The sequence below is a fragment of the Tetrao urogallus genome, assembly GCF_951394365.1.
Source record: "Tetrao urogallus genome assembly, chromosome: 2".
NCBI lineage: Eukaryota > Metazoa > Chordata > Aves > Galliformes > Phasianidae > Tetrao > Tetrao urogallus.
In genome coordinates this window covers 64,954,460-64,980,583 of record NC_136814.1, presented here as the reverse complement: position 1 = coordinate 64,980,583, position 26,124 = coordinate 64,954,460, and the positions used below count along the sequence as shown (strand labels likewise).

General features: G+C 43.1%; 1 protein-coding gene across 3 annotated transcripts in view; it reads right to left on the bottom strand.

The window, feature by feature from the left end:
- Window positions 1-4,547: 4,547 nt before the first annotated feature.
- The window catches only part of FYN (FYN proto-oncogene, Src family tyrosine kinase), a gene marked incomplete at both ends in the record, with an annotated part of 37,702 nt that continues 16,125 nt past the window's right edge, over window positions 4,548-26,124 (bottom strand). For all 3 annotated transcript variants that reach the window (XM_079550774.1, XM_079550775.1, XM_079550776.1), the window contains 5 exons: window positions 4,548-4,756; window positions 13,535-13,666; window positions 21,733-21,886; window positions 21,984-22,060; window positions 23,612-23,791. In XM_079550774.1, coding sequence (XP_079406900.1) covers window positions 4,548-4,756; window positions 13,535-13,666; window positions 21,733-21,886; window positions 21,984-22,060; window positions 23,612-23,791 — 752 coding nt within the window. The remainder of the gene's footprint in view (window positions 4,757-13,534; window positions 13,667-21,732; window positions 21,887-21,983; window positions 22,061-23,611; window positions 23,792-26,124) is intronic.

Sequence of the window (26,124 nt, the reverse complement as noted above, 5' to 3'; positions counted from 1 at the left end):
CAGGTGCCACCAGCACAGTCGGTGCTGAGACCTCTGGCTCTCCCCGTAAACCACACGAGGTACAGCCCACACGGAATGCTGTGCATCCCAGCAGGGCACTCCTCTCCCTGTTGGCCTTCTGCAGGCCCCACATTGCAGCCGTGCCCTTGGGAGAAAGGTTTTTCCTCCCTGACTTGGGAATCAGCCGCAGAGCCTCTGTGCCATGACTGCAGGCCCCAAACACTGCAGGGCTGTGCTCACCGCCCCTCTCCTGGCCTGTGCAAGGAATAGGAGCCAGCAAAGAAGAAAAAAGAAAGCCAACAAGAGAAGCTCTTTCGTTATTAACACCATTCTGTCCTCTAATGCACTCACGCCGTTTTACAAATGCATTTTTGTTAAGTGTGCTGCTACGGGGGGAGAATACAAGGAGATGAACTGATGTTTGTGTAGGTACGGATGTTGCGTGTGAATTGCATTTTGATATATACACACAAGAACACCAGCTGTATTAAACATTAACAGAAAACATCTCACAGACAGAAGTGAAGCTGGCACTTCCCTCCTCATGTTCAGACCGCACCTTGGTTTCAGCTATCAGAGCTGCTCCTGGCAAGTCAACGGCCTGGGAGGCAGAGCTTCATGTTCTGTGTGGGTGGCAGCCTGGCCAGGGGCCCTTTTCCTTTTCTGCTAATAGAATGTGGGTTCTCTTTTGGACTGTGCAGGAAAATCCAAACTTAAAGCGTCCCCTCCTTCAGAGAAGGTGGCAGGGAACACTGCCCTGACTCACAGAAGCCCCTTCAGTGTGTGAGTCACAGGAAATTATAATCACACTGCTACTGAGATGGCAGAACACAATGAGATTTCTGAGCTGCAAACAGACTTCAATTATTCTTGAAAGACTGACAGACCCTCAAACTGACATGATTTGAGAAAATAAATATGCTTTTGTCTGCACTGCTGGTGGTGATTTCCCATTAGACAGGAAAAGCTGCCTTTGATGGATGAATATTGTCTCGCATTAGAAGAGGAGCTACTGTATATACACTAATAGCTCTTGCATATTGGGCTCAGCCTCACATGAGGCCCTTAGACCCTCAGGGTGCAATATGGTAGCAATCACTAGCATGCTGCATTCTTTATTTGAGCATCTGAGAAATGGACGGTCCTCATCCAAATAAATCTGACCAACTTCCCACTCACCTCCAAATTCTGTGGCAAGGTCAAAGACAAGCAGCACTCTGCCCTCGTGGTGAGCATGAGTTCTTTCCAGGACATAGACTTCATGAGGAGTGCTCGCACTGTAGACGGATTTTCCACATGGGATTACTTTTGTGATGTTAGCAGTTAATCAGTTTTCCGTTTTGTATTTACTTTGTATTTATTTTCTACAGTGGTAATTAAACCAAAGTCAGAGCGTCACATAGAACTAAGTTGAATACCTTTTGCAGAAGCCAAAGAACATCATGTCAGTGCCTTTGACAAACTTTGGATCTTTCGGAGGATCCACCAAAGTCTCCCATTATTTCCTTCCCACAGAAATACGTTAACAAGCATTAATTGTACCAATTGTCCCTTTTGTGGCATTGTAGCATCTCTGCTTGTCATTTCTCATGGGACTGGCATGAGATGAATCCACCCAGAGATAGGGATCACCCCCAGAGTCCTCCCAGCTGTCGGTGGGTCACCTCTTCGTGGAGGTTTGGAGTCAGGCGGGCTGCTGCACGGAGCTTTTGGCCAACCGTCTTCACCTGGCTGTGATTTACTTAGCCTTACGTTAAACACAATTATTGGAGAGAAGAGGATACTTCTAGATAATTTCTACTTCTACAGTCACCACACAGCTATGTGTGCTGTATACACAATGGCTAAGGAAACGATCTTATTAATTTATAGCAAAAATGCTAACAACCTTGTGTAAATTTTACTAATGTTTTTATTTGAGAGATTAAAAAACCCAAACAACAAAACTCCCAACATTAAGAAAAAGAAGCAGAAGAGCTACCGATGAGAAATGGTCTGGATCTGCCACCCAATAGCAGCAGCAGTCTGCACATGGCTGCAGGCAGGTACTCACAGACTGAATGTGACATGAGGAACCGCAAACTCGAGAATTAGAAATAAAGGCCATAAAATCCCAATGACTCCCCACTTCAGTCTTGCTTCCAACAAGAAACACAGGCAAAATTCCAAGTGTTTTAGCCTCATCCCATCTGCTATAGAGCTTGGAAGAATGACCGTGCTTTGCCACCCTTGTCTGGGTTCATGACGTTTTGGCTTCACCAGCCAGCTGAGCTGCTGCAGAGAGCTTAGCGCAGTGGGTGATGCTTTAAGGCAGGGGCTAGCTGTGGGAAAAAGGACCACAACTCACCTTGTAAGTATTAAGAGGAGACTGATTTTAAAAAGTCCAACAAGAATTATGGCCTCTTCAGTGTTCCACAGCTACAGGTACAGAAACATTGAATATAGCATGTACATAATGGTACTTATAGACTCTACACGTAAAACGGTAACCAGTTTATCATGGAAGTCTGGTAACAAGCAACATTGCCATGTAAAGTCACACTTGGAGAAAGGCTGAGTGCAGAACTCTCTTTGCAAGAGGATTTGCAATCACTGCTTTGTATAGAAAATAGGAAAACAACAATGACAGTGTTTTCTCCAAATCTCAAGTCATCATCGTGTTAGGAACCAAAAAAAAAAGTTCTTTTTAGAAAACGTGTGGCTATTCAGGCTACAAATCCACAACCTAATTATTAAATCGTTAAAAAAATGCTTAAACTGTCATGAAGTCTTACTTGGCTGCAATGTTTTAGAGCAACGACAATACAAGGCGTAGATTTCTTTTTCCTGCAACACTTGCAAATGTATTCATATTAAAAGCAAAGGAATTATCGAAGAAGAAATTCTTCTGCAGAACAGAGGAGAGACCAGCTGTGCACTCAACCACCTTCCTTACAGTTGAACTCCAGCTGCTTACAAACATACTGACTTCAGAATTCTGAAAACGATGCCCCATAGACCTGCACACTCCTAGCAAATGCGAAGCCCCAAAGAGCACGACTGCCCTTCTTGAAACGTTCTCATCTCCTCTCCACCATCATCTCCACAGTTTAAACAAATGAACAACTATCCAAATGTAAAATGCTCTTTTTTTTTTTTTAATTACTAAATTAAGAAAGTTAAACAGTTTTAAAATGTAAACTTGCAAATAAATCATAACAAAATGTAATTAAGACTTTAAAATTTGCAACTCAGTATTAAAAACTCAATAGAAATAGAAAGGATTTTTTTTTTTTTTTTTTTTTTTTTTTTGGTTAAACGTAAGTAATTCAAGGCTGGTACAGACAACTGAAAAGGTAATACTTTGTTCTGTGCATCTCCCATGAAATGTAAAGAAGTGCATAGTAATTCCACTGGAGAACTTGCAGACACAGAGAAAGTACTTTCATTAGCAGTACAGGACACTGAACACACTTATTTTACAATGGAAAAATGTTACACGTAAAACAGAAGAATCCTAGTTGCGTGACCAACAGTTTAGCATTGGACATGGCTAAGATGCTATGATTTTAAGACCATCTGAATGTGGTTACACGGTTTAATAAATCTTTTTGAAACGTTTCAGTATACACGTTCTGATACAAGAAGTCCTCGCAGTTTCCATTTTCCAGTTCCAACGGTGATGCTGTAGTTTTCTCGCTTTAAATAGGTTCATTTTAGTTTCAAGAACAAATCATCACACACTTGTTAAACATCGGAAACATTACTGTAAATACAGCACATGATTCCTGAAAGAGCAAAGTTACAACCATCTACAGGTACATAATCATAAACAAAAAGTGCAATCCAATTTAAAAAAATCATGCTTGGCAAAAGCCAAAAATTAGACCACTGGCTTCCACAATCTCACCAGTGTTTTCACGTCTGCAGTAAAATTATCATTTTCTGGGTACTGCTGCAGCAGGATTCATTCAGTTCAAAATGAGCTTCCTCTGCAGCAGCACCCATATACGGTATGTACACGTATGTATATATATTATATATATTTTATATATAAAAAAGCAAAAAACCAAACACCTGTCCTGATTTTTTTTTTTTTTTTTTTTTTTTTTTTTTTGTTAAAACATGAAAAAAAATGTTTTAGACAAAGAGGCCACTTCTGGAAAATAATACTTTTAGTCGGGTCAGGAGAAGACTAGTTAAAATCACATAGGTTTTGCGTTTTAAAAAAAGGAAAGCACTAGAATCAGTTATTGGCACTGAGTTACTATTTACAATGAATGGAGGTTTTGCAGTTTACATAACATCAATATAATGCAGTTTAGGAGTCTTTGATTAAGAAAAAACAAGTGTTTTTCTCCTTTTCATCCAGGACATTCAGATTATTAGGACAAGTGGTCATAGGCGAGGGCTGCTCGAGTTCCCAGCTCCAGCCCCTCTTTGCCCAGCAGTGCTGAGAGATGCTGCTGCACTCCTGGAAGCCAATCATGGAGCTGGACGCTGAAGGGCAGGTGAGACAGGGCTGAGGGACACCTGGCAATTCGTGACAGTGTGTGCAGACCAGGGAGTTACAGGTTGTCACCGGGCTGGTACTGGGGCTCTGTTGCAGTAAAGTAGTCTTCGAGAAAACCCTGCAAATATTCAAAAGTTGGACGCTCCTCTGGGTCTTTTTTCCAGCAGTGGATCATAAGCTCGTGCAAGGAGATGGGACAGTCCTGAGGACATGGCATCCGATAACCGCGTTCCACTTGCTCCAAGACTTCACGGTTATTCATGCCTGGAAGGACAGACAAACCCACACTGCTGAATCATGGGAAAACTGTCTCAGGTATAACCGTACCTACAACACGTACGATATTCCCAACCATACTCATTTCTTTTGGTTAAGAGGAAAAAAAAAACCCAAACCGCCCTGATATCTGGTTTCAGCTCTTCATCTCCTGCGAGACTACCTGGACTATTTGCTTTTTCCATAGAGAGTTATAACATTCAGTGACAACTAACATGCTGCTCCCACAGTTACTCTCTTGGCTTACTCAGAATGGGTAGGATTTGGCACTTGCCTTCCCCAGTAACAGTGGCCATGTTACATGAAATAAGAAAATAGTTGCGTTACAACAAATAAGATTCTAAATTCTAAAAACTAAGATTAATTTTTAGAACACTCTGAGCATGAGCCTTTCTTTAAGGACTTTGTGAGGTTGTGCTGCAGAGGCTGCAAGATGACAAAGTCTTGAGGCTGCTGGGCACGTCCAGCAGCATTACTTTCACATCAGATCAAAAGCTCACTCTGCTAATGGTCTGTGCTGGACAATATTGCTTCTACCACATCGTCTTGTTCCGTCCCAACCCAGAAGAGTACAAAGCACTCAGAAAACAACTCAGTGGTCCAACAAAACAGTCTTGTGGAAGAACTGTAGATTTCTCTCCAATAAGCAAAGAATTATTCTATCATCGTGTTTGCTGTTTAAGAGGTAATCCAGGCTCTTTACTACCTTATATTTTCTATGTAACCCCTTCAGCTCTTGATTTCTCTGCTGTTTTTACATTTACACACGTTACAATTCACCATACAAGTGTTCTGCGCCATATCTTAATTGTAGTGAACCTTAGCTTTGGTTTTAAATATCTCTTCCAGTTACACCGTTGGCTTTTTTACAATATCAAAGGTAAGACTGACACCCCAGGCATGCAGACATATTCCAGGGAAAGCATTTTGACTGCATGCCTTATGCTTGTCTCTTGGCAACTCCTGCCCCAGCCCTCTGCTGAAAAGCAACAGCTGACTTCATTGCCCTGCCTAAGTGGATCCTGCCAAGCAGCCCTGCAGGAAAACCAGGAGGGACACTGAAGTTCCTACACAACAAATTTAGAAATACATTCATTCACATTACTCTTTTTGCTAGCTGATTCTCCCCCTGCATCCAAGACTCCATCATCACGCCTTGTTCTTTCAGGGTGCTCTCCTGAAGATCCTTCTGGCCTCACGTTCAGGACTCAGAGGATCTCTTCCTTTCACTCCACGTATTTGCCAGAAATAATTTTACAACCTTCTTCAGCACAGATTCATTTGCCTACCCTACACGTTGGCTGGCGAGAGAAGTATCCTTACTCTGAGTGGCATTTAGGCTGGTAACTCAGCAGTATCCTTGAATCTGGGCATTACTCTGTGTCCTCATATTCTAGCTGTGTTTAATTCTAAGAGGTGCTTTGAAATGAGCATCTGTAAGATAGAGCATTTCCTGGCCACCCACATCTAGATTCTCATCTCATGTTACGATTACAAAATACCATTTCCTCTTATCTTGACAGGGCAATTTCCTCCTGTTGATAATCCATTTGCAATGTCTCTGTAATGATCATTTTCCCAGCCTCTGGCTGTAACTGTCCCTTCCATGCTCTTGCCTTTTGCTTCTTCTTGCCCACTATGTCAAATACAGTGGCTTATTTTCACTTTCATAGCCTCTCACAGGCAGCCCCACGAGTGTCTCATTTGGTCAAGTCCTTGTTGCTTTCCAGTTCTGATTAGAACACTGCATCACCGAAGCTTTCCAAGCAAGCACCGATGGGCTGTTTCACACTGCTACTACACATGGAGGAACCTCACAGAAATCTGCCTCATCCTCCTACAGAACTTGCTTTACTGTCTCCTTCAGCAATGATGACTGCAAAAGGAAGAGTGAGATTACTGGTTTACAGTATTCCCTACCCTGCTGCATGTTAGCACTGGTTTCTTCTGTTAGATTTATCACCTGCATTCACTTACTATGTTCATGGTGCTACGTGTAACATGGTCTGTTCCTTAGAATCCTCTGCAGACATAAGATGGTGTTCTCCTGTATTGTCAAGTCCAAACTGCTGCTCACAACAAACCAGAAAAGCCTGCCACAAACAGAACAAACTTTTGGATGCTCCTCATTATTGTCAACTCTGCTCACAGAAGGAGGATGGAACTGGATGATCTTTGAGGTGCCTCCCAACTCAAGCCATTCTGTGATTCTATGATCTAACTAGAACATTTTCCAACATATTCTACTTTTTCATTAAATTGCAAAAGAACACTAGTGCTCTGTGAGTCACCACCAACCCAAAAGAAGCATCAGCCCAAACCTTCTGGCCTTGCTGTTTGAGAGATGCTGTAAGAAAAATGGGCATTTTGCTCACATTATGTTCTCACAGATAGCTTTTTAAAATTTGTGTTTTGAACCAAAACCAGCACTGTTTTTATGTATTAATTGCTTCATAATTTGAGCTAAGAGCTTAGCCCAAGCACTGCTTCCCTTAAACATAAAAGACTATGAAAATTAGTGTTACCAAGTAACTTATCTACTGTATATACCTAAACCCCAAAGAAACTGAATTCTTTGTTTTAATTTTGGCAGTTCTCCTGTAAGTACAACATGGATGGAAGCAACATCAGCAGGAAAGCTCCTTCCCAACTGATTTGTTATTCTAAGATATCAAATGTTTGGTACTTTATCCAGTGTATTACTCAGTGCTGCAAGCACACTCTGAAACTCGATAACAAAATATACGCTGGAAGAAAAACCCTGAGGAAGGGGTGGAGGGGAGTGAAAACACAAACAGCTCTTCACTTCCCTTTTCTTTTAAAAAAGATGGGAAGAAAAGAGACATTGTTGCCTGGAGCCACAGTCATTGGTGTCCTTGGAAAGACAACAAAGCCAGGTTTTGCTCATCGTGGTATTATCCAGGAAAACGCCCTTCTCTTCCTTTCTTCTTTCCCCTCCCTCCCAGTAAAACCCAGATATGAAACTAAATCAAGCAATCTTTGTGTTCCCTGTTGGAATTCACGTGTCCAGCAAGGGCTGCAGAATCCTTCTGCCAAAAAAAATCCGTTGGCTTTCACATGTGCTACTAATTTAAACAAGGAGTTTCAAATGCTGCTTTTTTTTTTTTTCCTTCAAAATCTTGCTTACATTATTAGTCACATTTAGACGAAGAGCAGTGTTTTAGGTATGCTTTTTACTTTTTAAAAGGCCTATTTATATTTACCAACCTATTATCTGGATTCGTTTATCTTATCCTGAAAGTTGCAGTGTTTCTGTTTTGATAGCAGGAGCCTGTTGTATCTGCACTTCTAACACCACAGAGAGAATATTTGAGCAGCCTGTACAACTCTTCTCTCCTAATGAATACCCGAGAGTTTCAACTCTTCTCGTTAATAATAGATGAAATTCTGATTGCAATGGGCTTCTAGATGCCTTAAAAGTTTATTTAAAAAACACCTTATGTCTGTGGAATAAACTACTCAGCAATGTTCTTCTACTGACTCCAGCTATTTCATCTCCTTTAAAATCAGTCTGTGCTCATAATGTTCCTAGAACTAGTATCTGGGCCAAAAAGGAAGCATCCCATTTCCAAAAGATGAGTTTTCCATAAGTTTCTTAGTCCTTGGGAAGATGAAAAATGAAATAACCTCCCACCATCCAGCTTTATTATTGAACCTTCCAATAGTTGTAAGACGCTGCGGGATATGGCCACTTTAAAGCTCAATACAATAAAAATCTACAGCCTGTACAGACTGGGGGTAGAAATGCAATGCAGCATGAATCCTCCTAGAAAAGCTACAATAGTAAGAGTTACAATGATATAAAAGGGAATGTAAAGTTTCCAGTTGTGGCTAAAAAAACTTAGAACTTGGTTGGATGGAACAAAGCAAATAACACAAACTTAGGCAATGCTGCTGTTGCAGAGGACAGGAAACAAGATTACTGGAACTTGGGAGCGTCCCCACATCCAAAGCTTGTTATATAGATTACTTTGGTCAACATTAAGTCCACTGAGGCCAGAGATGATTTTAAGCCACCTTATTCTTGTTTTTTTCTTTTGGGTTGAGAATTACCCTTTTTCAACACCCACTGTATGATTTCAGTCCAATAAGCAAGCTCATACAGATACAAATGCTGAACGTCGGATTTTTAAAACAACAGCTTAGCTGCTGTCCATTCTCTGATATGTGGTACTTCAGATTCTCCAAATCCAAAGTTGTGCCTCTGCTCGTGTTCAGAGGTTCCTCAGTCCCAGAAGGGTTTGCACATCTCTAGTACAGTTGAGAAGGGAAAACTGTGCCATCCTCCGTAGGGGCTGGATCACATTGGTGCTCTCAGAGCAAGGTAATACAGAGACAGATTAATCTGCAGGTTTTGTTTAATTTGAGTTAGAATCAGAATTCCTGAATTCTGTTAGCAGCCCCATAGAAGAGCTAGGTGAAAGGAGAGGGATGGTGTGTGGGGCTCACAAAGGGGTACCATTCCATACCCACAAATGATAGGGTACTGAAGGAAATGGGAAAGCTGCTCCCTAAGGAAAACAACCTTTGAAGCATAATGCTGCTTGTCTTTTTACAGATGAATACGAACTTAGTTATGACAGTGCAAAAATAGTTACAATTTTTAAACATCTGTAATTCATAGAATCATAGAATCATTTAGATTGGAAAAGACCACTGAGAACCACTAGTCCAACCACAGACCCAACACCATCACACCCACTAACCCATGTCCCTAAGTGCCACGTCCATCTTTTTTTTGAAAACCTCCAGGGATGGTGACTCCACCACTTCCCCGGACAGCATCTAAAAATTAAGGCCTGAAATTCCCCAAATACTTCTCACATTCAAAACACCCACAAATCAAGGCTATCAAAATATTTTTTTTATCATTGTTTTAAATAAAGTATTATTTGCTTGCAACAAAAAGAATTGCAACTTTGAGCTGCAGCATTTGTGAGCTGAGCTTTCCTGCTTACACAGAAACCCACCAAAGCTTATCTGTGTGATGTGCTGAATACACACCTCCCTCGAGTTCTTATCTACCACTCATGAAGATGGTACCCATCACACTGGGTCAGTGATGTATGCTTGGCCCAACCCTTCTGGCCCCAAACTCCTGCAGTGATGAGGAGGCTGAATGCAGCTCCCCACGGCCTGCAGCCCTGCTTGGAATCCAAACTCAAAGATCAACTGGCTGGAGACAGCAATACGTATACTATCATGGTTGCTGTCACACTGGACATAAAACATAAATGCTTTTGCTGTGACAAGCGCAGCAAAAAACAAGGGGTGAGTTCAAAGATGCTTGTTTAGTGCAGCTGAAAATGTTGCCTATGCAAAAGATAACATTAAATAAAAATAAAATCAAATTCTGACTACCGCTTGAGAAATGCAGCCTCCTAGTCTTAAACTCCATTAAAAAGATACTAAGATCCGAGAGAAATTTGTGGAAAGAGAAAGAAACAGAATGAAAAAGGTTTACTAAGCAGATTACTTTTTAAACTTGGCTCCTCTTCTGCACATATCCAGCTTTTACTTCCCTACCATGGTAGTGAAAATAGAACCTCAACACCCAGAACAACTGTGCTGTCTTGTGAGAAGAATGAGAAAGCAGTGTTATTACAGCAGTCCATTATCATTATGTCCACTGATAGAGAAACAGGCCTGGTCAGTCTTTCCTGTGGGAGCTATAAGGTCAGCGAGCAATGCTGGATCATGAACTCCAGCCTGATGTTCACCTCTGCCAGTAAAATCTTTATTGTTCATGTGTCCTACCTCTGCTCTGGCCTCTCTTCCAAAAAGAGGTCATTCATCTGGCTGAAACCTGGAGGAGAATGAATGCCAAGTCCCGCTCCACTCACTAGTCCTGTTCCCCTCCTAGAAACTGCCTGCCTTCTCCCTGTGTCCTCCTTGATGTCCTTCTCCCTCCTACATAAGCTTAAAACAATGCCTGATTCTTCAAGGTATGAAGGTATGATTACCATCTCAGAATTGGGGCGCACGACAGAAGCACAGAATTACAAAATATCCTGAGTTGGAAAGGGCTCATGAGATCCTTCAAGTCCAGCACCCGGCTCCACACAGGACCACCCAAAATTCAAGCGCTGTGTCTGAGAGTGCTGTCCAAATGCTGCTTGAATTCTGGCAGCTTGAGGCCGTGATCACCCTCTGGTGAAGAATCTTTTCCTCATCTCTTCTCCTGACACAGCCATTCCCTCAGATCCTACTGGTGGTCACAACAGGGCTCAGTCCTGCCTCTTGGGGTGGTTGAACACCCATCTCTTCCTTCTTATTCAAGCCTTGATGTGAAGGCAGAAAAAACCTTAGGGGAAGCTGACAGGGAGGGAGTGATGGTGATCACCAGAATGCTTACGGCCTGGCTGAGCAGAGGCAGAAGCCATGGTAAGGGGGAAGAAGTCTAGTGTAGAGCTCAGGCAAGGTATAACCTAGGAAGTACATGACCATATGACCAGCTGGTGAAAAAAAAATCTTTTACAGTGAGGGTGGTGAGGCACTGGAACAGGTTGCCTAGAGATGTAGTTGATGCTCCATCCTTGGAGACTTCTAAGGTGAGGCTGGATCAGTCCCTTGACAACCTGATCTAGCTGCGGTGTCCCTGTTCACTGCAGTTGGACTAGATGGCTTTCAGAGATCCCTTCCAACTCCAAGGATTCTATGATTCTGTGATTCTATGAATTATCAACTCTTTGCCACGTAAGTCACAAAAAGTTGATTTAGCTACTTGATGCCATTCTAGCATGTCTGGGGGAGAATGAATCGGAAGGATTTTCAGTGTGTGAGGGCTTCATGCAGTGTGGGATGAAGGGGCAGGACAGTGCTAGAAGAGGAGAAACACTGCTAGTTGTCTTTGAAGTGTTCAGGCTGCCATGTAATAAAACTGTCCGCATTTTCAGGACACAGACCAGGCCTGAGAGTTCTGTCATGGATCCAACAAGAAGTCATATATTACAAGCACTTAAGTGCACATCCAGTGGCCTCCTGCTCCCATAGGGAGAAAAATGAGCACTTGGGAAATGTATCTATCCTCTACTGATCTGGCTAACACAGTGTTCAATTATGGACCTGTGAGCTAACTCAGGGCTCAGAAAGTCACTTTTGCCTACAAAAGTATTATTTCCTGTGTATGTTTGTATCTACACTCATGCATGTGATAACAGACAAGTCACTATGCACTGCTGCCCCATAAATGTAGAACTCTGCAAAAAAAAACCCAAACTAGCCTTAACTCTGACCTAGCTGGCGAGAGCCCTTTGACATCCATTCTGCTAGTACTGACCAGAAGCATCCTCTTCCTGCATCCACCCAGGATCTGTGCTCACCCTAGAGAAGCAACACCTTAGCAGCAAAGCCTTACACATCTTCTTTCTATCTTCGACCTTTGCATTCAGTCCACAACTGCTCATTTAACCCTCAGTAACCCCCCTGAAAATCACTGTTCCCCGAGCCACTGCTGATAATCCACACAGCAACAAGACCTTCGTCCCAGACCCCGACACTGTGCAGAGGCAACACTGTTTTTCAACCATTCAGGGAACTGTGGGGCAAAGGGATTCATCTACCCCACAGAAACACACAACCTCTCTTTCTGTTCCTTCATTCTCTTGGCACAGTCACAGCTTTGCTAAGCTGCTCTCTGCCAGTCATTGTAAAATTCACTGCTGATCATGAACAGCCTTCCAGTTCCCATATTTCCTTCTCAATTATCAGCTGCTGGCTCCTAGGAGCTAGTAAAGATGAAATTTCTCTAAAAACTCTGGCAGTTTAAATTTGCTGAGCTCAGCTTTCTGAAGTGGCATGAAATACAAAAGGATAAATTGAACTCCACCTTGATGCTTTTCCTGCTGTATTTGATGTATAGGCCTGACTGCTTGATAGCGGCAAGACTGGCAAACTGAAAATACTCTAGGACACTTTCCACTAAATCAGCTGCAATGCACACAGCCAAGGTTTCTAAGAAGTAAAAATGCAGCTAGATGCTGTTATTAGTATCAAGCAAATGAAGGGATTAAATTCTTTTCCATGTAACACACTGCTTTCTCCTTACCTCCTTCCTCTTCACCTGAATGTCCACAGTTTTCAGAGGAGGCAGCAGAAGGCAAAGCTCGTTCTGCACAGGCAGATCCAATCACTCTGGCTACAAATCTTAATCCATGGGATACTTGGCAGTCTTTCAACAAAGAGTCATGGGGCCTCTGGTTCCCCCATGCAGAGAACCTGGCCCCTCTCTGACCCTGCCGTGAGCTCTGGCCTGCACACTACTTTTTCTTTCCTTTCCACCCATGTCTAACAAAAGGATTGAAATTTAAGAGTACGTAAAAAGGAGATTTGGTAATGCCAGACATTCAGACAGTCACCAGACCTTGTACAGAACCAGACTGACAGAAGAAATACAGTAATGCTATTCTGGGAGTTGGTTGGTATTTTAAAGGGAACGCAAATGTGGAGAATGATTTTCTGGTATGCAGTTGTTTTACCTTGCTTTCATTATTTTGATAGAAAGTAAATTAATTGAAAACAATTAAAAACATAGAAACAAGTACGCTGGATTTCCTGTCCTCTTGTTCATGACCAATACTCACTGGCTTTCAGTCACGACCACTTCCTTCCAAGCATACACAGAACTTCTGCATGATAACCATCCTCCTTTGAGCCCACTGACAATAAGCACACATTCCACTTTAACCATATGGCTCATTCCCACTCTTCTCCCCCAGTGATGCAGGGCTCGGATGGTTTTCTTACCCGGGTATGGCACTCTCCCTTTTGTTACCAGCTCTGTCAGTAGGATCCCAAAAGACCACACATCCGACTTGATTGTGAACCTTCCATACAATGCTGCTTCTGGTGCAGTCCATTTAATGGGAAACTTTGCACCTAGTGAAAGAAGAAATGAGTCTTAAATAGAATAGTGATGGAAACAAAGCACCGGTATGCAGGCGACTGCTTTGTTCTGCAACACTTGCAGGGTGAAGAAGCAAGTATTAACAAACAGCTCCATGGAGTATGCTCCCAGAGGACAGTTGGGTGGAATGTGTAGGGCAAAAAGAAAGTCTTAGCAGGCAAGGGTGGGTTTGTCCCAAGAGAGGGCTAAGATTTTAATTCAGATTTGAAGTTTTATATAAGAAAAATGGCATAAAATCCAGTAAGCTCAATAAAATAGAAATTCGTTCTCCCAAAATGTTTCAAATCAGCATTTCCCTGTGATATTTGCATGTCACAGCATGTTGAATAGAAGTGAGACTTATTAGAAATGTACGTCCCGGTTTCCCTGCTCAAGCTCAGCAAAATGCAAAACAAACAAACACAGTAAAAACATAAATTAAAGACAAACATAATATTTCATTAGAAACACGCAAGGATTAAAATATAAGATTGCTACTCGAGATGCTTGGAGTGCAATGATGTCAAGGCACAACTGTGGCCTGTGATTTATAACTTGACAGTGTACTTTCAACTCCTGGCACTGAAGACTGTAGTGCCTTAAATACGTGCAGCCTAATGTGCTCATCCATCATCAGGGCTTGCAGGATCCAATTGTGGTAAGGATGGTAAGATAACAAGCCTTTAAACTCTGATTTATTTGCTTTTCCGATCATTTACTGTTTTCTTAGGGAAAATATTTTCAGTGTGACTTTAAAGAAAAGTCTTGTGGTAATAATTAAGTTGTAGCATGTACGAAAAAATAGGCAATCATTTCCCTGGTGCCTTGTATTAACATAAAGGCAGAAGAGTTGCATTGCTTACTGTGGATCCCTAGCGACACTCAAATTTTGAAGCATACTGACTTTGACTTCTCACCACCCCCTCATAAAAGCTCCTTTAGCTTTCAGGATGAGTGTGGAAATTGTAACGTGGACAAATGGCTCTCAGGGAATTAAGTTATGGCACTGTTTACAGTTCCCTGCTGACACCATTCCTCTACCACATCCAGTGCTTGATGCTCTGTACTTCTACTCTATGCTGCAATCTGGGTTGGACCAAAAGTACAAAGCAGACGTGGCAATTCTCATTCCCTTACTTAGTAAAACATTAAATGTGATAACTTTTTTTCCTACACTACATATAATTGATCCTAAGAGACAATATTACGCAGGAACAAATACCTTTTTTTCTAGTGAAAACTGCTGATGCTCAAGTAAGTCCTCCTATATAAAAAGATGTAAGATAAAGAAAGCTTCAAATCCCTAATGCCTGAAGTTAGGGACATAAGGCTAGTTAAGCATCAGCACATCAGTGGTTGAATTTGCCAAGGTGCTGAAGGATTTGTGGGTGTCTCTTCACTTTCAAACAGCCTGCCTCATATGTAGCCTTTATGTTAGCTGATCTGCTGGAGCTACTATTCTTGTGCTCAGCTTTGTCCTCAGTTTCCCCAGCTAAAACTTCATGGCAATAACCTTGGTATACAAGACTCAAAATTTACAGAACCTCTTCTCTTAAAGTCCATCTGGGCTGTGATGTCTGAGGTCTCTGCAGCAGCTTGCCATCTCTGGAACTCTGTCCTTGACCGTGGCCCGACAGCACTGGTAGCCCTATGGTACTGGATGAGCTGGGATTGGCATATCCTGGGGCTACACAACACTTTCCAATCCCCAGAAAACTTGCAGGCTGCATGTAACTGCGGGTCAAGTTCCTTAAATCCGCAGGCATGTCATGAACATGAGGACTAATGTCCCTCTGTCCTCACACACGTTGCAGCTGGGATAGCACACAAATACCATTCTAACTGAATGAAGCCTGAAAGCCTGGACAGGGTCTGATCACATGTGAGATGACCAAGCCTGAAGGCTTGCTTGTTCACTTGTTGCACATAATTTATTCAACAATTTCTTTCCTTCTTTCTTCTTTTTCTCCTTTTTGTTTTTTGTTTTTGATCAGTTGTGTTTCCCTGAAAGGCTGAGACCTTTTGCTTCCCAGCTGAACCAGATGACCTTCATTCAGAGGTCCAACTTCAGCTATTCCGTGACCCTGTTCTTGGCACTCAGATAGAAAGACAGCATTAAAAAACTCATCTTTGGAGTAAAGAAATCTCTTTAGTCTCCTTTGAGGCCAACTGCCCCAGTGTTTTCACCCTGCTGCTGTTGTGGCATGAGGAGGTGACTCTATGGTATATTGAGGGGTCATGGAAAGATAGGAAAATAGGTGAGAAGGGAAGGCACAATTCCAGCATATCATTTTTACTGAGAGCTAGAGCAATGTAAGCCCCACTGCTGGAGAAGACAAACAATTTATGCTTTTGATTTTTCTGGTGGCAGGGTGACTACTTGTTACATTGCTATGTTGCCTCTACATCAGGGGTCCTATCTAGACCAATTTATACGTAAATCACAGTCTGTATTCTTTGCAGTGTTTCCTGAACCTCGGTTTGAAGATATAGATGGGGAGGAAAGGAAGGAGAGGTTGGCAGAGAGGCCAACTGACTCCTGGTTTTCTAGCTCTGCAAGGCATGCTGGAGACCAGATGGTCCAAGAGCATCCCATAGCAAACTTGTATAATAGAGCCCTAATTAAGGGAAAGTGGAAACCAGGTAGGATGTGCCAGTTCTCACAGCTGTAGTTTTAAAGCACACACTGCCATAAACCTAAAAGATCACACACAGCTTGCTTAGAACAAGGAGAGGCAACGGCAAAGGGTAAGGAACCCTCTGAGCACCACCACAAGATACACGTGCTTGCACAGGAGCTCAAACAGCTGGCAGCATTGCCTGATGCAGTGAGCAGGAGCCCATCACACCAACACTTTGAGTGAATGGACCCCTTGCCTTGGAAACACAGGGCACTTCTTTGAAAACACAAAAACCACAAAATGTGTTGAGCACCACTCTGAAGCCAAATTGCTGCTCCCCTTGCTCAGCATGGCTTCTGGCAGGCACACAGCCCCTGCACTTGCCCTGTCCCCAGCATGGTGGTTAGGAAAAGCAGCCCCAGCCCAGCTTATTAAATATGCTGACTCCAGGCTGCATGCAAATTACAGCATCAGATCACCAGATAAAATGCATATTAGTGACAAGCATGTTAATAAATCTGATAAGCCAAATTACCCCAGCTGACAGTGCAGCCTATCTGCCACTTTCAAGGCAGATTTTACATTGCTGGGAGGGATCTCTCTCTTTATTTTTTGCTGGAACACATTGTATTACTAGCAGGTCAGTAACTCTGTCTGTACAAATTGCTCTCACACCACATTCCTAGGTCAGGATAGCCTGTCTTTGCCCCAGAGCAAGATCTTCTTCTGTGGCTTTTATCTCCATGCCTTTTTGAAACATTTCAGCAAGGGAAAAGTCTTTTTTGGGTTTCTGTTCTGCATGGACGTGCAGCACACCAAGGCTTCAGGCACGATGCAAGGTCAGGTGCTGGCCCTGCCCAAGGGCACTTCTGTGAGCCCAAGCGCTGCTCTGCCCAGTACTCATACCTGGGGGCTTGTGAGCTAAAGGAAGCAGCCTCTGCTGCTGCTTTAGGTTCTCCTCAGCCCCAAGTAAGGCTTTGTGATGAGGAGCAGAGGGGGCCGAGATAACTGAGCAACACCAAATGCAGCTCCTAGCATGGTTTCTTCTGATGCCTGCAAAAATCCCTCAGAGCTCAGGTGTTCAGATCCCAGTCTCGACAAACCAGAAAGCTCTGCAATTAATGCCCCAGAGTCACTGCTGTATTTCCTAGAAATGATATGAAGCTGCAAATCAAGCCCAGCACACCCAGTGCCAGAATCTATGAGTATGGGAACCCCTGACTGAGCAGCTGGGGAGCACAACTCAGCACCACATTGCTCCCAAAGCTGAAAAGAGAAGGCTACAAAGGGTAAAACTGAAATGCTGAAGTAAGCATGTAACAGGAAACGAGTCAGCCTTGGTAGGCGATGGGGTGTGCTGTGTGGGAGGAACCGCGCAATTGCATTTTTTGTGCTGTGAGAACTAACGTGAAATCACAAGCATGGCAAAACATCAGGAGCCAGAGGTAGGTTCCCCAGGCTGACCCTCCCCAGGAATCGGGGAACGAGAGGTACAACTGCGGGTGGGCCCAAACACAGCCCTAGCCCTCCCCCGACCCTGCGAAGCTCCTTGCTGGGGGGCAGAAGGCACCTCTGCTACCCCTCCAGGATCTGGGGCTGCTGCTGAGAAGCAGGAGCTGTCCCCTCCTGCCTGCTCTTCGGCACTGAGTGAGGGCAAAGCTCCCGGAGCTGCAGCTGGTGGTGCAACCAATTGCCAACACCAGCACCCGATCAATTGACAAGTGGTAAGCCCAGGGAGAGAGTGGCAGAGGGAAACAGTGCCTGCTATTTTCTAGGAAACAAAAATAAGAAGCATCACTGGTTTCTGAGCAAGGCAGGAAGGAGATATTTCTAAGCACTGAGGAGAAAAAAGTGATCCAAAAGTTTACAAACATGTACAAGAGCTCCCAGAATAGACCTGACTTGTCTGGAAGGCATCAGAAAGATTCTTAATGTTTCATGTGTGCTTGGAGCAGCATTACTGCAAGCCCTGCCAGTGAATGCAGTAGAAACATTGCCTGGAAAATAAATGCTCTTTTTGTATTAAGGCAATTTAAATTTGTATCAGTTGCTACAGCTTTGAATAGTAACAGCTCTTCCCCAGCAGCTCCATGGAGCACTCAGCACAACAAAGCCATGTGCTTGGCCCAGACCCTGCAGAGCTGCAAACCAGATCAGAGCAGGGTAGCAGAGCTGCATGGTGAATCCTGTGCGTGCGGGTGAGGAGAAGTTTCTCTCCATCCCACAGAGCACCAAGAATGCCAGGCTGCAAGGCTAACACAGGCATAATCTCTTTGGAAGCACACAACACAGAATATGCCCAACGCAGTGTGGGGGAAAATGATGTTGCAACAGCAACAGCCAGAAGGACCAAACCCTGATGGGGTGGACTGCAGTAAGTTCACTGCCATAGCCTTTAAAATGGGCGTCACTTTAATAGCATGTTTTTTTCCCTTTGATTACTCACTTCCTCTAAGAGCAAGAGGAGCCAAATGTTCATTACAAGCCAAGAACTTTTTTTGGTGTGTATTATTTAATGGCAGCATATAGCTGCTGGTCACACACTTTAAATCATTAGCGGTGTGACTGTCTCTTTCCTTCCTGCCAATTGCTGAGAATGGCAGTGCAGACAACAAACTGCTTTTTATTTACCTCTCTTAAATCAGGAGCAGTCAGACCTCTTTTGTTCAAACCAAAAAGAAAATAAACCGGTCAGTAAAACATTACCACCAGGCTGAGTAATAACCACACAGGTTCAGGAATCCTGCACTCTAACCCTCTGGAGCTCAAAGCATCCCCATCTGTTTCCTTTCAAAATATTTAATCGGAGGCAGAAGTGACAGTGGGGGAAGGGAGCCGGAGATCAAGTGAGGCCGGAGAAAGCCAGCCCTTCCCCAGACTGACAACAAGCTCCCTGCTAACTCACTTACAAGCCATGAGGAGGAAGACTGCTGCAGAGAGAGTGACCAAAGGCTTTAATCTTCAGATTTCATAAGGCAAGACATTTCCTCTCTCCCACAGGAGCTGCCAGTCTACAGCACTCCCCACCCCCTTCCCTCCGCCAGCCAGGTTCTCCTCCCATGTCAGAATTCCCAGTGAAGCAGCGGTCAGCCAGATAAACAGAATGGTCCCCAGATGCATCCCCTCAGAGGCTGAAGTAATAGGTCATGGGAAACAAGCAAAGACAACCGTTTCCTTCTGATACTGTGGTCGCCACCAAGCAGTGCTCAAAACCGAAGCCGAACTGAACAAACAGGATTGAATTTCACTTAAGAGAAAAATTCCAGTGGCATTTTAGAAGCTGTGCTTCTTCCTCGATAAATTAAAGGTCCTAGGCTCAACCCTGGCTGCCCGCCTGCCTTGGAAGCCAGATGAACTGCAATGAAAAGTAAATTGAGAATAGGCTGCATGGCCAGAAGTGCACTCCTCTCAAAAACAAGTTACCAATTAAGAAAGGGTGAAAAAATCGTTACTGAAAGGGGGAAACATTTCTACAAGATGTCTGTGATTGCAACTCTTTGGGTCCCCATTCCAAAGTCCTCGGTGGCTCTGAAGGAGTTCAGCCTGACCTCAGTACAGGGAAGAAGTACGGTCCATTGCCCTGAAGTATGAACAAATTTGAGTGACTTCTCCCCACGTGCACCACAAGATAGTACCATGCACACTGGAGTCAGGTCTCCTCAGTGTCAGTGACAGAGGTTGAATGCCAGGCCTTTCCTAGCTGCATTTTCCATGACATAAGAGATTTCACAGTGAAAGAAGGGTAGGACATGTCTACCACTATGGTCCCTCTCCCTGCTAGTCCTGCCATTTTACTTTCTGCAGCTCGAAGATTTCCCATCAAAAATCCAATAACTTATTGTCTTAAACAATCTGAGCTTTTCCTCACCGTCACTCATGCAGGTTTTCAAGGATTTCTAACACGTAAAGAGAGCAAAACTATTTGAGAGATTTAAACCAGGAAGCAAACAGGTCATCAGAGGATTTCCTAGGGATCATGGGCTTGAAGAGATTTGGCCAGAAGTAGGTTACATACTTGTCTATTCAAACAAATAATTAGTCATGTCAAACTATACATTGGGCTGTTTCCAAAGGGAACAAAAGGCATAGCAGTAAAACAGACAAAAATGGAGATACTATAGAAAACAGTTTCAAAGCCATTTTACAGACTGGATCTGGCTGCTTTTTCAAGATAAACCCTTCTTGTTTTGCAGAGGGGAGGGGCCAGGAGGCAGTTTTCTGTCCAGCAGAGCTTGCACTGTTATTACTCTAGCAGGAGCGACATGAAGCTATTTTTGCAAGCAAGGAGCAATTCTCACCCTCAGGTTCCACTCAGTAGCAGTTAACTCTGCATTAGTACCTACAACATGTTCCTTAAGGACCTCCACAAAATAATCAGGGCTTGCCTCCTGAATGAAGCCAGCAACTGTTAGCGTGGATGCAGCTTGAACTCCCCCATCCCTGTGGCTAGGTGCTGCTGAGAACAATTAAGAGGGTTGTGATCAATGGGAGCACGCCTGCTCTCTGGAAACTGTTTCATTCTGTCAGCACTTGAAAGTTACAGGAAGAGGTTAGCTCTTTCCTAATAGTTAATCTGCTAATAAAAGGGACTTCAGTTTAGAGAAAAATCCTGCAATAGGAAGGAGTACATGTAGGTTATGAAGGTGCATTTAGCTAACCTTTGCTTTCTGATGACATGAAACACAGTCTAATGAGGCAGTCTCTGGCTTCAGAACTGAGAATGGACAGAGTGGTATTTACTGACACATATTAAGCAAGCATTACCAGTGTTCTGCCAGCAGAAAGAGAACAAAACTGTAGTTCTGCAAACTTGGATCAACATCTGACAACCAAGCATGACTTGTAAAGAACAACTAACTACAAAGAGGCTGTGTCATGGCTCAGTCTGAACACACGCACACATGCTTTTTTAAAAAGCTACAACACTATTTGATTTGTTTTTATTGCCTATCAGTTATCAGTGGTGCCCAGCATTCTATGTAGAGCTGGAAAATGGCTTTCCTGTTAAAGTAACTTTTTAAGTTCTCAGAGAGACAGATCTACTGCATGAAAACATGATTCTCAGATTTCTTTGACCAGTTGAAATAAAATAAGAATAACACAGCAATGTTGGGTTATTCTATTCAGGCTTTCTAGCGTGGTAAGTAAAGTATCAGCCTTGTTGTGGCACCACTAGGACCTCATCATTACTGTCACTTCACCCACCTGTGCTCCCATTCATTATTTTTCCCTTAGAAACTGACCAAAATAAAACAAAGACAACTGTTCAGATATCCTCCGCAGGATGTGCCTTCAGCAGTGGAGTTTTCTGGACTAGCACATAATATGACTTCAGGATTTATGAAAGCAACTCCAAAGCACAGGAGAGAGAGTTTTTTAAAATGATGTTCTCCTGTCAGAAAAACAACGCTCAGTGCTATTCCTGTTGTTGCACCTACCTTGTCTTGCTGTATACTCATTGTCTTCAATCAGCCTTGCTAATCCAAAGTCAGCAATCTTGCATATTAGTCCATTCCCCACCAGAATGTTTGCAGATCGCAGATCTCTGTGTATGTAATTCATTCGTTCAATATATGCCATTCCTGCAGCCACCTGTGTAAAACACAATCAGGTGCATTTTAAAAGGAACTCAAACATCTGTGAGCTTTGAAACATGCACACGTAAGTGCTCAACACTCTGAACACAGACCTGAGCTGCCATGTCCACTAAGTTTGGTAGCTTCAGAGCTCTTCCTTCTCCATCTTTTAAGAAATCTAGCAAGCTCCCTGTAAATGCAGAGATGACACAATACAGAAATGTTAGGGAAACAATGGCTATTCATCAGGTTGGAGGTGCAACGATATGTGCAATATTAAATACAACGGTGCTTTGAGTTCAAGTGGACAGTTTCAGAAAAAAAAAACAACAACAAAAGAACACAAAACAAGCAAACAAAAAAACTGGTATTTTAAAATTCTCCTACTGTACTTGTTTCAGCCGGCTGTAAGATTGGCTTGCAGAAGTCTATGTCACTATCTAAAGAAAACTGTAGGGAAAAGAAAGTTGTTTTTAATTTTCCTGATTGTTACTAAGAAAGCTGATTTTTCCTCACATTTCCAGTGCTCTTTGAAACTGCATACTTGCTGCTCTCTAAAGGCCTCAGCTCACTAAAAAGTGTCAGCCTGGTTCCAGCCTCACAAGCTATGGAAAAAGTCAGATCCTGGCTCAACCTTCTCCAAAAGAAAGGTCAGCTTGAAGCCTGGTAAGTCTAAATGTGCTAGCATTAAGAGACTAATTTTCCTTAGAAAATTAGTAACCACACTATTTGTAGCCATCCTTCTCTAGGCAACAAACAACTAGCTGTGGCACGAACTATGAATTTTAGAAGACCACTATGCAAAACTAGAGAAGACCAAACAGGTCAAATGGAAGTGATTTTAGCAAAAGCAATATGCACATTAACTTCCACGTGAGAAGGAAAGGAAGGAGGCTCCCTGTAGCTTTTAAAAATCTGCAGCTTCACAATCTTTTACTTAAACAGAGAAGTGTGGCAGTCTCCTTTAAACAAGCTCAGTGAACTGGTTTAACAAATAAGGGGAAAGGAAAGATGATTAGGCCTTTTCCCCTGATAAATCCTGAGCTTCAAGCTCAGAACCAAACATAAAATGGCACAGTAAAAACTAGTAAACTAAGCCAAAATAAACCATGTATTTCAGAAGACTTTGCAAAGTTGTTTTTCTAAAAGGAAAAAGCACATGCTTGTCATTGAGACATATGATTAAAATGTGAGTTAGTCAGTGCTTGGATGCCCCTGAGGAGGGAGGTGGGCAGGCACCTGCCAGGAAAATAAAAATCAACTCCAAATAGACTGAAAAAATGTACTGAAAATTTCAGTGTATTCTCCAATGTACAATGAAATTTCCCTGTGAGAACTTAGGTTTCCTATTTGGTTTCTTTGCTTTTCCAAAACAAGCAGATTTTTTGCTCTGCTCTCAGCACCCCTGCTGGAGATCTGATGGAGCTAAACGTTTTCTTTTTCTCATTTTACTACATTGTTACCAGTTAAGTAGCTTAAAGAAAAAGAAAAGAGAGGAGGTGGAAGGGAAGGGGAAGGAGAAGTGGAAGGAGAACAGGAAAGTGAAAAGAATCTAGCACAAATTTTCTTAAAGTGTTTCTTGCTATGCAGTTGAATGACAGCTCTCCTGAAGCCAGAAGTGAATTTAGCTTCGTGTTCACCCTTTCCTTCCTCACACACTGTTCAGGCATCGCACTGCACCTCCCTCTGAGCTTCATAAAAAAAAATGTATTGCAATCAATGGCAGCAGCTCCAGCTTCACCTTTGCTCATGTACTCTGTGACAATATAGATGGGTTCTTCAGACACCACAGCATAAAGCTGGACCAGTTTGTCATGTTTTAGCTTCTTCATGATTTGGGCTTCCTCCAAGAATGATTCTGGAGACATAGTGCCAGGCTTCAGAGTCTTGATAGCCACTTTAGTATTTCCATTCCACGTACCTAAAAGCACAGACACATAGTAAGATTGAACAGCTTCTATTCATTTTTCTGACCGATACCTAATGTAATGGAGGAGTAAGCTGGCAAGGACACAATATTACTTTTGCAAGGGTGGTTTCATATTTTGCCTTTCCATTTGTTTTCCTCCCATGCCTCCCTCAAGTCTTTTTTGGTTATACAAAAAAAAAAAAAAAAAATAATACTCCCATTGGCACTGGAGCATGATCTCTTATGCCTTACTCAGACAATGCTTTCAGTGGTATCCACTGAAACCTCCTCTGAGTAAGAAACTCGGGATTGCTGAAATCTATCTCCATGCATTTCCCTCCTACCAAGTAATGACTCCAGACAACAACATGGTTCCACTCACAGATTTGGATAACAGAACTGGCCAAAGACAGAACTTTCCATTTGCAAGACATTTTAACATATTTTTTTTTTTTTCTGAATTACAGGAAAAAAAAATATATAAGAAAAATTCCCAAGCAACAAATTCTGAATCGATTTCATTTCAGAAACACGGGCCTGTTTCCAAACCAAAATGAGTCTTTGTTCTTCTCCACCTAACTCCTGGAAGCCCAGCAGCTGCTGACTGAAAACGCAGAAGCTCCTGCTCCCTTCACCCCACCTCCCAGATCCTCTGCAGCATCTCACAGCAGGCAGCAGGGTTGCAGACACGCCAGAGCTGCTCCTGAGGGGCGGGGTGCTCCTTGAGCCTCGCACCAGCCCTGGGACAGGGAGAGCCAAAAAGATGTATAGGCCAGAAGTGCTGGGGTGCAATGCCATGGTGTGGGGGCGTGGAAGGGCAAGCACCTGGCTCTGGACCCCAGAAGCCTGCACAAGGCCCTGAATAGAGCCGGGATCTCCTTGGAGGGCAGAACAGATGGCAAAGAAAAATAGATCTGGTAGTTTCTGGGCCATGCTTCCCAGAAGCTTGCTTCAGAGGCAAGGCTGACCAGGATCTGAGCTACCAGGAACCTGCCGCGAGGGCTGCAGCCACCAGCCCCAGAGGTGCAGGATCCCCAGCAGCTTGCTCTGTCAGCTGGCAGAAGTCCAGGTGTGTCAGCTATGTGTTTTCATGCAGTCTTTTGGAGCTGACAGACATGCACAGAACTATGCCTGTTCAGAAAAATTCTTGGCTCTCTTTGCTGATAAATTCACTAACACAGTCCTATAGTAACAGGAGCCAAATGGAATAGAAGCAATGGTAAATGCTTCTTAAAAATGGTAAATGCTAATTTAAAAATATCATTAAAAATATTTCTTTTTTAATGCAGCTACAAGCAGGCCAGACTTTCCTCATCAGTTCTCTACACAGCACTATGACAATGCATCTTTCAGTCTGGATCTCAAAGACTCCATATAGAATGTGATCTGGTGATGGGGAGCTGCTGTTTCACGAGGCAGGAGAACAACACTATGTGACTTCAGATATTAATAGCACTGGGTAAAATCTACTCCTCTGCACATGAGCATGAAAATAGCAGAAGATGTACACAGTACTTTGAATATTTGGGCTAAAATATAGTTAATGTGTGTTTGTTAAAAGCACACCAACAGTTACTGGCTCAGCCTCTGTACAGGAACAGACTAATACAAAACACCTCGATTGAGCTTTTGCAGCCTGCCAGGGCATAAGCGAGCTAGGCTGCTTTCTGTGCAGTTAGCTCTCAGCTGCTGTCTCACCTAGTCAAGGCAGGGGAGAAGAGGTGGGGGAGCTGCTCTGAATGCTGCTTTTCATTTTCTTGACCACTCATGCAGCAACACACTGTGTTGCTTGAGGAGGGCTTGAGATGTGTATTAGCCAAAAAAAGAGTGCAGTGCAAGTTTGGTTTTTTACTTCTGCCAGCCCACTGCCAAGCGCTGTGACCACTACTAATGCCAGAGTAAAGCCCTGAGCACCTCAGGCAGGCTCCTGAGCTCCTGGTTTCACCCAGTCCTTCAAAGCACAGCTGAAGCAAGGGGTTGCTTCAGTAGCGCTAATGCGCAAGCTAGGAAGGATGCAGCTTTACCTTCTGATTTCAAGCAGAGCTGCCAAAATCTTTTCCAGTGAGTGAGATGAAGCATGTCCTGTAGGGAAACACTGAGACACAGACCTGCAGAGCAGTCTCTGTCACTTGCAGAAGTGCCACCAGTTATACAAACTGTGGTGGAAACCGAGCCTCATGGAAACAAGGGTTTTTATTACTGACATTAAAAACTAGGATTTTACCTGGTGTGTTCACGAGATAAACTGTGTATTTGTTTATTTTGTCTTGATAAAAAAAAAACCCTGAGCTTCATTCTATTACCACAAAATGCTTTCAGTAGTTGTATTTTAAATATTTTTCCAA